Source organism: Petromyzon marinus, unplaced genomic scaffold (assembly GCF_048934315.1).
Source record: "Petromyzon marinus isolate PM22_M1 ecotype Great Lakes invasive population unplaced genomic scaffold, UKy_Petmar_22M1.pri1.0 PM_Scaffold_23, whole genome shotgun sequence".
Lineage (NCBI taxonomy): Eukaryota > Metazoa > Chordata > Hyperoartia > Petromyzontiformes > Petromyzontidae > Petromyzon > Petromyzon marinus.
Genome location: NW_027423202.1, coordinates 593594 through 605239, shown reverse-complemented (window position 1 = coordinate 605239; position 11646 = coordinate 593594). Strand labels below are relative to the sequence as shown.

At 40.3% G+C, this 11646-nt stretch overlaps 1 protein-coding gene across 1 annotated transcript; it reads left to right on the top strand.

The window, feature by feature from the left end:
* The first annotated feature begins 612 nt into the window (after positions 1-612).
* Positions 613-3082, top strand: LOC142922958 (interferon-induced very large GTPase 1-like). The gene has a single exon (XM_076063899.1). The coding sequence runs from the start codon at positions 630-632 to the stop codon at positions 2523-2525; it is 1896 nt and encodes a 631-aa protein (XP_075920014.1). The 5' UTR covers positions 613-629; the 3' UTR covers positions 2526-3082.
* The last annotated feature ends 8564 nt before the right edge of the window (positions 3083-11646 follow it).

Genomic DNA, 11646 nt, shown 5'->3' with positions numbered 1-11646 from the left:
TCCAAGCGCCGCACCACTTTTTTCAATACATGACGTTGGCCCCACCCCAGTACATCCCTTACTACTGCCTCTAGGGGGGCCGGTGTAGTATTGGCTAAAGACCGACTTTTATCAACATTTGCATTGGGAAATGACATGCAGACAAAAACGTTCTCATGTGGCATGAGAACCATGTGTGGAGCTTGAGCACAGGAGATGGGCAGGATTGATCCATTAGCTATGGTGCCATGGCTGAAGTGCTGCTTGTTATAGCATGGTAAGTTAAAACACTTCCCATTAGTCTCTTGAGAATATTGGGCCCGTTGAAGGAATTAATTTCGTGCTGTTATATTCCAAATTTCAACCTGCAATGACTCAATCAATTGTTTAAATATTAAAATTGTATATTTATTTCATTTTTATTATTTAAAAAGTAGATAAGCGTGGTAGGTATTTGGAAATACTTAATTTAATATTTATCACAGATGTTTGACATTAAAATAGGTGATGAAATTCGGTTATTCGTCTGAATATTTGTTATGCTCATGATTAAAACAACATTCAATATTCAACTGAATTATAAATTGATTTGTATTATTGTAAAATGTTGTATTACTAATTAAGGACGGTCTATGTGTGTATTCAAGGCTATGTCTGAAGAGGAGGACCACGACATTAAAGCTCAAGATGAGCTTGCCAAAGTACTTACAGACTTAGGTCTTAATAAAACTTTTTGGATTACAAAACAACGAGATATTTTGGGTATCACCAATGTACAAGCATTGCAATATTGTGGCCCTGAGGAATTTGAAATCATAGAACCACATTGCCGGCATTCATGGGAGAAAAAGGCATTGTGTAAGTTAATGAAAATGTCTGGCAATGAAGTTATTTTAAAACAATCACAACAATGTGAGCCAATTGGAAATAAACAGGAGCAAGATACACCAACAAAGCAGCATCCAGAACAAATCCATCAGAAAATATTAACTCGCAGTGATAATTCTAACATAGAGACTGAGACAGAGCAGCGAATGGAATTGAAAGGAGCAAAAGAAAACCCATTGCGTGATGGCAACCATTCCACTGATATGGCAAACACTTATCTAAAGCAGTTAGATTTATCAGACATTTCAACTTTACGTGGAACAATATCACATATAAGTCTTTTACAATATGCATCTAAAGGACTTGTTTTGGAGGGGGTGTATCGAACTGGTCAAATAAACGATATGTTAAAGAAAAGAGGCAAACTCCTAAACATCCCAATGTCGTTTGATCTTGCTGGGCCAGTACATCAACCGATGATAAAGCAACAAGAGTTTTCATCCTCTGAAGAGGAAAACATATTTGAGACAGCAGTGGAAAAATTGGGATTCAATACCATAACGACAGAAGAAGGTTTCTTACAGGCCTTGAATGAAGAAATCACCTCGTGGCATAGCAAGGCATTACACACTGAAAAAAAGCAACAAAAAAATCCCACGGATACCTGCATTCATAGCGTCAAATACCTGTACTTACCACTTGCCTCAGGAAGTCTGAACTTTGATCAACTCAAGCTGTCTGATGAGGCGTTGGAGGAATTACAAAGCATTGAAAACACTTTAAAAAACGTCAATGAGTCTTTTAAAACGCGCGTGCTAAGCAGCAGGTTTGGAAGTTTTTTTGAGAACTTTGGCTCTCATGCCCATATAGGCCCTGTCCACTTTGGTGGGATATTTAAGTGGAAAGCATCAGCAGAGGGCATCAGCTCAGATGAGGAAAAGGAAGAAAGAAATATGCTATCGGAGGCAGTGGAAAGGTATTCCACTTCTGCCTACAACAGCAGTGGCTGTGGTGGTGGTGGTGAAAGCATGATGGCATCCGAATTTACAACGGAATTTTCCGAAAAATACAATGCTACACCTCTTAGTAAGGTGACAATTTCCGTAGGTACAATAGGTGGATCACCTGGCATTTGTTCTTTTCAACAATGGAAAACTGACATTGTCTCGAACACCAAGACGTGGACTGTCATTGATCTAGGCACATCATTGGTTCCAGTGTGGGACATTGTCACGTTTAACCACAAGGATTACTTTAAAAATACCTTGATAGCTAGCAGGCTCAAGGAGGCATACACACTTTTGACAAACCAAAATCCAAATTTTGGTCTTGAGGATAAATTGGTCTCTGCTAATGCTAAAGCCAGGTCAGTGATGCAAGATATTAAACAGTGGCAAGAATCCGACATGGAATATAATTTAGAAAAGATACTTGATTTGAAACAGACGTTATATGATGAAACGAAAAGCAATTTAATTTGGATAAACACCTGTTTGTCTCACCCAGCCTTTCAATCATTTTTGTCAAATCTTGTTACAGCACCTGCCAAAACGGTGAAAATCAAAAAGCTTATGCGCTCTATTATGGAGCCAAACAGTTGTGAAGTTAACAGCTTTCCACAATTCGCCTCCATTATGCAGTGGCTGAATGAGTATGAAAGAGTCCCTAATCATTTATCTGAATTTAAAGATCTTGTGAACATCTTAACAAAAGCATAAGAACATTTAAAAGTTGACTTTTCACCAACTTATTCAGAAATACATGAAAAAAACAAAGAAATCACACATTCATTTAATTCATTATGCCAATCACTGAGAACAACAAAACTCATCGAACAAGAGCTACTCATCATTTCAGTAGCTTCTGCTGTTGGCTACTGTGTAAAAGAAAAACGATTTCAGCATCCCCTGAATTACGACAACATTGATCATCTTCAACGTGCACTAGAGTCCGCTTACGGAGAGTACTCAAGACTGATGGAACAAGACAAATCCAGAGCTCAGGCATACGTGTTCCGGACAGGTTTGTATAATGCACGAACTCCTGCCGAAAAGCAAAAACAGTTCGATTTCATGAGATCCCAGATCGAAGCAACAATGTGTGCTGAAGTTTCCCATGTGATTAAATGCAGTGAAATAAGGCCAACTGACTGGAATAAACTTGATATGATGCTGGAATCCATTATCGTTGGAACTTTAAGGCAAGAAGAATTACAAAATAAACCATCTATTCAACCACGAAAAAATAATGAAGAGTTATTTAATCTGCTTGAAAGACTCGCACTGATAAACTACTACCCTAAGAAATTACACACAAGTGATGTATGTGTTGTCAACAGGTCTCCAATTCAAACTAACCCTGATCGATGCACAGAACAAGAACTTGCTCTTTCTTATCTGCAAAAACTGATGATGATTGACTATCGAGCAAGATGTGTTAGTTTTCAGTGTAACAATCTAAACAAAGGTAAATTATATTCTTAGTTTTTTCGGTAAAGTCACGTTGAAGAGAAACAACAAAATAACAAAATATATATAAAACAATAAAAAATTCTCACGACGTTTCGACCATAACTCAAACGGTCATCATCAGGTGTGTCGGTTTGCATAAATTTATTTTGAAAACGGCATATTTATTTATATATTAAAAAAAATAACGTTTGCGTCACGCGCAACGATTGGCTGTTTGCCAGGACTAGTCCATCTATTTTTTTTTTGAAAAGAGGAGGGGGGAGACGAAATTTGTTTTTATGTATGCTGTCTGAAAGGCACTGTAAGCGTGAACAATCAATCAAGAACTGAAATGATTTATCAAATCTTTCCAATGATTGCTAAGATAGAATCCATCTTCTCGGTTGAAATTGTCTCTGTGTTTGTATATGTGGATAGCCTCATGAACGAATCTCTCATGGAAGCCAGATGGCTTACAAAGAACCTCCGTCTTGGAAAAGTCAATGGCATGTGAGCCTACTGAATTAGAACAATGATCTGCTACGGCCGAGGTGTTGGTCCTACCGTGTTTAAGGTCTGCTTTATGTTCACGAATGCGGTCCGAGATATGGCGTTTGGTTTCTCCAATGTAACTACTACCACAGAGGCAACTTAGTTTGTAGACACCAGGGTATTGTATGTCCGGAATCACATCTTTTACAGACGGAACCAGATCACGGATTTTATGTAATGTGTTGAAACGGACCTGGATCTTGTGTTTATTCAAGATTTTGGAGATCTTTTTTGTGATCCCAGCAATGTAGGGTAAAGTGATGGTTTTGAAAGGCTCCTCAAGAGGGTTCTTCTTCATGGTTTGAGTGATAGCTTTGCGGATTGTATAGTCGGAGTAACCATTAGCCCTAAGAGCTTGGTGTACGTGCTTGAGTTCACTGCTTATGTGTTCCTGGTCGGATATGCATTGGGCTCTATGATACAGAGTCTTGATGAGAGAATTCTTCTGTGATGGATGGTGGTGGGAATCCGGTTTCAGATAAGCATCCGTATGGGTAGCTTTCCTGTAGACAGAGTGGCTCATTGAACCATCAGGTCTCTTTTTAATTAGGACATCCAAAAAAGGTATCTTGCCATCTATTTCGACTTCCATGGTAAATCTGATGGCTGGGTGTATGGAATTGATGTGGTCGAAGAATTGGTCTAGAGCAGGCCGGCCATGTGGCCAGATGACAAAAGTGTCATCCACGTACCTCTTCCATAAGGTTGGGCGCAGAGTGGCAGTCTGGATGGCGTCAGTCTCAAATTTCTCCATGAAAATGTTAGCTATAACTGGAGAAAGGGGGGAGCCCATTGGGGTGCCCTCAGTTTGTTTGTAGAAAGTTCCATTCCAAGTGAAGTATGTATTGGTTAAACAGTGTCTCACCAGGGGGGGTACCTCAGTGTTTAGTCCTTGATGAACCAAGTCTTCAATGATTGCAATGGTGTCAGGTACAGGAACCTTGGTGAATAAGGAAACTACATCAAAACTGACAAGCAGGTCGTCTGGGGACAGGGAAATACCCTTGATTGTTGATACCAGGTGAGTAGAATTTTGTACCGCAGAGGTGGTCTTTCCAGTGAAAGGACGCAGGATTTCAGACAAAAAACGAGCTAGTTTGTAGGTGGGGGAGCTGATAGTAGAGACTATGGGACGAAGAGGTGTATCAACTTTATGTATTTTTGGTAAGCCGTATAATCTTGGTGGCCTGGCAGCAGAAGGTTTCAACGAAAACTGTTTAGATTGATCAATTAATGCGGTTGAATCAGAAATTATTTTGTTGGTTTGTGTGACGAGGCTGTTGGTGGGATCTCTTTTTATTTTTGTATAACTACCATCGTCGAGTAATTCTTTAATTTTGTTGTTGTATTCTATTTTATCCATGATAACAGTAGCATTGCCTTTGTCAGCTGAGAGAACTACAATATCATTCCTCTTTTTTAATTTATATAATTCAAAACGCTCATCTTTGCTGAGGTTGCTAGCTGGCATCTTAGCGTTTTTGAGGGTTGCAGCGATTTCAGATCTTGCTACGTCTGCAGCGATGTGACCCAGGCCCCTGAGAGCAACGTCTACTTGGGCAATTATATCATTAACTGGTATGTGTTTAGGTGTGACTGCAAAGTTTAGACCTTTAGCTAAAACGGATTTCAGACCATCGGAAATAGAACTGTTACTGCGATTAATTACGACTTTATTAACGTCTAACTTTTTGGTGTGTGGGTCCGGTCTTTTGTTGAATAGGAGGTTAAATTTGGAAATCAGGTTTTCCTTACATTTGGTCGACATAGTAGCAGCTGAAGAGGCAGTCATATTGTCTACATGTTCCCAATCCGATGTGGACATTATTGCCGTCAATGATAAGTGTGATTTGTAGAGTGTCTTGTCTAACTGATCTAGTTCTGTGCGTATAAGTCTGATTTTTTCTGAGATAAGAGCTAAGCTAGTTTTGAAAAGAATTCGTTTCGCATTAGAAGAAGTTACAGTAGCAGAGGTGAGTGTAAATGCGATTGGTATTACCCCAGAGTCGCGGCATCTCTTCAGGAAGGTGAGAGACTCGATCAGCTGAGCTTTCTTATCCCGGAGTTTGTTGAAGGATCTTAAAGTTATGTGAAAACCCTCCCCGTAGAGGCGATTAAATTTTGATTTAAAGCTTTCGTGACTGCAGTAATTCATATTCTTAGTTTTTTCGGTAAAGTCACGTTGAAGAGAAACAACAAAATAACAAAATATATATAAAACAATAAAAAATTCTCACGACGTTTCGACCATAACTCAAACGGTCATCATCAGGTGTGTCGGTTTGCATAAATTTATTTTGAAAACGGCATATTTATTTATATATTAAAAAAATAACGTTTGCGTCACGCGCAACGATTGGCTGTTTGCCAGGACTAGTCCATCTATTTTTTTTTTGAAAAGAGGAGGGGGGAGACGAAATTTGTTTTTATGTATGCTGTCTGAAAGGCACTGTAAGCGTGAACAATCAATCAAGAACTGAAATGATTTATCAAATCTTTCCAATGATTGCTAAGATAGAATCCATCTTCTCGGTTGAAATTGTCTCTGTGTTTGTATATGTGGATAGCCTCATGAACGAATCTCTCATGGAAGCCAGATGGCTTACAAAGAACCTCCGTCTTGGAAAAGTCAATGGCATGTGAGCCTACTGAATTAGAACAATGATCTGCTACGGCCGAGGTGTTGGTCCTACCGTGTTTAAGGTCTGCTTTATGTTCACGAATGCGGTCCGAGATATGGCGTTTGGTTTCTCCAATGTAACTACTACCACAGAGGCAACTTAGTTTGTAGACACCAGGGTATTGTATGTCCGGAATCACATCTTTTACAGACGGAACCAGATCACGGATTTTATGTAATGTGTTGAAACGGACCTGGATCTTGTGTTTATTCAAGATTTTGGAGATCTTTTTTGTGATCCCAGCAATGTAGGGTAAAGTGATGGTTTTGAAAGGCTCCTCAAGAGGGTTCTTCTTCATGGTTTGAGTGATAGCTTTGCGGATTGTATAGTCGGAGTAACCATTAGCCCTAAGAGCTTGGTGTACGTGCTTGAGTTCACTGCTTATGTGTTCCTGGTCGGATATGCATTGGGCTCTATGATACAGAGTCTTGATGAGAGAATTCTTCTGTGATGGATGGTGGTGGGAATCCGGTTTCAGATAAGCATCCGTATGGGTAGCTTTCCTGTAGACAGAGTGGCTCATTGAACCATCAGGTCTCTTTTTAATTAGGACATCCAAAAAAGGTATCTTGCCATCTATTTCGACTTCCATGGTAAATCTGATGGCTGGGTGTATGGAATTGATGTGGTCGAAGAATTGGTCTAGAGCAGGCCGGCCATGTGGCCAGATGACAAAAGTGTCATCCACGTACCTCTTCCATAAGGTTGGGCGCAGAGTGGCAGTCTGGATGGCGTCAGTCTCAAATTTCTCCATGAAAATGTTAGCTATAACTGGAGAAAGGGGGGAGCCCATTGGGGTGCCCTCAGTTTGTTTGTAGAAAGTTCCATTCCAAGTGAAGTATGTATTGGTTAAACAGTGTCTCACCAGGGGGGGTACCTCAGTGTTTAGTCCTTGATGAACCAAGTCTTCAATGATTGCAATGGTGTCAGGTACAGGAACCTTGGTGAATAAGGAAACTACATCAAAACTGACAAGCAGGTCGTCTGGGGACAGGGAAATACCCTTGATTGTTGATACCAGGTGAGTAGAATTTTGTACCGCAGAGGTGGTCTCTCTGGAATGGAACTTTCTACAAACAAACTGAGGGCACCCCAATGGGCTCCCCCCTTTCTCCAGTTATAGCTAACATTTTCATGGAGAAATTTGAGACTGACGCCATCCAGACTGCCACTCTGCGCCCAACCTTATGGAAGAGGTACGTGGATGACACTTTTGTCATCTGGCCACATGGCCGGCCTGCTCTAGACCAATTCTTCGACCACATCAATTCCATACACCCAGCCATCAGATTTACCATGGAAGTCGAAATAGATGGCAAGATACCTTTTTTGGATGTCCTAATTAAAAAGAGACCTGATGGTTCAATGAGCCACTCTGTCTACAGGAAAGCTACCCATACGGATGCTTATCTGAAACCGGATTCCCACCACCATCCATCACAGAAGAATTCTCTCATCAAGACTCTGTATCATAGAGCCCAATGCATATCCGACCAGGAACACATAAGCAGTGAACTCAAGCACGTACACCAAGCTCTTAGGGCTAATGGTTACTCCGACTATACAATCCGCAAAGCTATCACTCAAACCATGAAGAAGAACCCTCTTGAGGAGCCTTTCAAAACCATCACTTTACCCTACATTGCTGGGATCACAAAAAAGATCTCCAAAATCTTGAATAAACACAAGATCCAGGTCCGTTTCAACACATTACATAAAATCCGTGATCTGGTTCCGTCTGTAAAAGATGTGATTCCGGACATACAATACCCTGGTGTCTACAAACTAAGTTGCCTCTGTGGTAGTAGTTACATTGGAGAAACCAAACGCCATATCTCGGACCGCATTCGTGAACATAAAGCAGACCTTAAACACGGTAGGACCAACACCTCGGCCGTAGCAGATCATTGTTCTAATTCAGTAGGCTCACATGCCATTGACTTTTCCAAGACGGAGGTTCTTTGTAAGCCATCTGGCTTCCATGAGAGATTCGTTCATGAGGCTATCCACATATACAAACACAGAGACAATTTCAACCGAGAAGATGGATTCTATCTTAGCAATCATTGGAAAGATTTGATAAATCATTTCAGTTCTTGATTGATTGTTCACGCTTACAGTGCCTTTCAGACAGCATACATAAAAACAAATTTCGTCTCCCCCCTCCTCTTTTCAAAAAAAAAATAGATGGACTAGTCCTGGCAAACAGCCAATCGTTGCGCGTGACGCAAACGTTATTTTTTTAATATATAAATAAATATGCCGTTTTCAAAATAAATTTATGCAAACCGACACACCTGATGATGACCGTTTGAGTTATGGTCGAAACGTCGTGAGAATTTTTTATTGTTTTATATATATTTTGTTATTTTGTTGTTTCTCTTCAACGTGACTTTACCGAAAAAACTAAGAATATGAATTACTGCAGTCACGAAAGCTTTAAATCAAAATTTAATCGCCTCTACGGGGAGGGTTTTCACATAACTTTAAGATCCTTCAACAAACTCCGGGATAAGAAAGCTCAGCTGATCGAGTCTCTCACCTTCCTGAAGAGATGCCGCGACTCTGGGGTAATACCAATCGCATTTACACTCACCTCTGCTACTGTAACTTCTTCTAATGCGAAACGAATTCTTTTCAAAACTAGCTTAGCTCTTATCTCAGAAAAAATCAGACTTATACGCACAGAACTAGATCAGTTAGACAAGACACTCTACAAATCACACTTATCATTGACGGCAATAATGTCCACATCGGATTGGGAACATGTAGACAATATGACTGCCTCTTCAGCTGCTACTATGTCGACCAAATGTAAGGAAAACCTGATTTCCAAATTTAACCTCCTATTCAACAAAAGACCGGACCCACACACCAAAAAGTTAGACGTTAATAAAGTCGTAATTAATCGCAGTAACAGTTCTATTTCCGATGGTCTGAAATCCGTTTTAGCTAAAGGTCTAAACTTTGCAGTCACACCTAAACACATACCAGTTAATGATATAATTGCCCAAGTAGACGTTGCTCTCAGGGGCCTGGGTCACATCGCTGCAGACGTAGCAAGATCTGAAATCGCTGCAACCCTCAAAAACGCTAAGATGCCAGCTAGCAACCTCAGCAAAGATGAGCGTTTTGAATTATATAAATTAAAAAAGAGGAATGATATTGTAGTTCTCTCAGCTGACAAAGGCAATGCTACTGTTATCATGGATAAAATAGAATACAACAACAAAATTAAAGAATTACTCGACGATGGTAGTTATACAAAAATAAAAAGAGATCCCACCAACAGCCTCGTCACACAAACCAACAAAATAATTTCTGATTCAACCGCATTAATTGATCAATCTAAACAGTTTTCGTTGAAACCTTCTGCTGCCAGGCCACCAAGATTATACGGCTTACCAAAAATACATAAAGTTGATACACCTCTTCGTCCCATAGTCTCTACTATCAGCTCCCCCCACCTACAAACTAGCTCGTTTTTTGTCTGAAATCCTGCGTCCTTTCACTGGAAAGACCACCTCTGCGGTACAAAATTCTACTCACCTGGTATCAACAATCAAGGGTATTTCCCTGTCCCCAGACGACCTGCTTGTCAGTTTTGATGTAGTTTCCTTATTCACCAAGGTTCCTGTACCTGACACCATTGCAATCATTGAAGACTTGGTTCATCAAGGACTAAACACTGAGGTACCCCCCCTGGTGAGACACTGTTTAACCAATACATACTTCACTTGGAATGGAACTTTCTACAAACAAACTGAGGGCACCCCAATGGGCTCCCCCCTTTCTCCAGTTATAGCTAACATTTTCATGGAGAAATTTGAGACTGACGCCATCCAGACTGCCACTCTGCGCCCAACCTTATGGAAGAGGTACGTGGATGACACTTTTGTCATCTGGCCACATGGCCGGCCTGCTCTAGACCAATTCTTCGACCACATCAATTCCATACACCCAGCCATCAGATTTACCATGGAAGTCGAAATAGATGGCAAGATACCTTTTTTGGATGTCCTAATTAAAAAGAGACCTGATGGTTCAATGAGCCACTCTGTCTACAGGAAAGCTACCCATACGGATGCTTATCTGAAACCGGATTCCCACCACCATCCATCACAGAAGAATTCTCTCATCAAGACTCTGTATCATAGAGCCCAATGCATATCCGACCAGGAACACATAAGCAGTGAACTCAAGCACGTACACCAAGCTCTTAGGGCTAATGGTTACTCCGACTATACAATCCGCAAAGCTATCACTCAAACCATGAAGAAGAACCCTCTTGAGGAGCCTTTCAAAACCATCACTTTACCCTACATTGCTGGGATCACAAAAAAGATCTCCAAAATCTTGAATAAACACAAGATCCAGGTCCGTTTCAACACATTACATAAAATCCGTGATCTGGTTCCGTCTGTAAAAGATGTGATTCCGGACATACAATACCCTGGTGTCTACAAACTAAGTTGCCTCTGTGGTAGTAGTTACATTGGAGAAACCAAACGCCATATCTCGGACCGCATTCGTGAACATAAAGCAGACCTTAAACACGGTAGGACCAACACCTCGGCCGTAGCAGATCATTGTTCTAATTCAGTAGGCTCACATGCCATTGACTTTTCCAAGACGGAGGTTCTTTGTAAGCCATCTGGCTTCCATGAGAGATTCGTTCATGAGGCTATCCACATATACAAACACAGAGACAATTTCAACCGAGAAGATGGATTCTATCTTAGCAATCATTGGAAAGATTTGATAAATCATTTCAGTTCTTGATTGATTGTTCACGCTTACAGTGCCTTTCAGACAGCATACATAAAAACAAATTTCGTCTCCCCCCTCCTCTTTTCAAAAAAAATAGATGGACTAGTCCTGGCAAACAGCCAATCGTTGCGCGTGACGCAAACGTTATTTTTTTAAATATATAAATAAATATGCCGTTTTCAAAATAAATTTATGCAAACCGACACACCTGATGATGACCGTTTGAGTTATGGTCGAAACGTCGTGAGAATTTTTTATTGTTTTATATATATTTTGTTATTTTGTTGTTTCTCTTCAACGTGACTTTACCGAAAAAACTAAGAATATTAATTACTGCAGTCACGAAAGCTTTAAATCAAAAGGTAAATTAAACAACTTATCTCAGT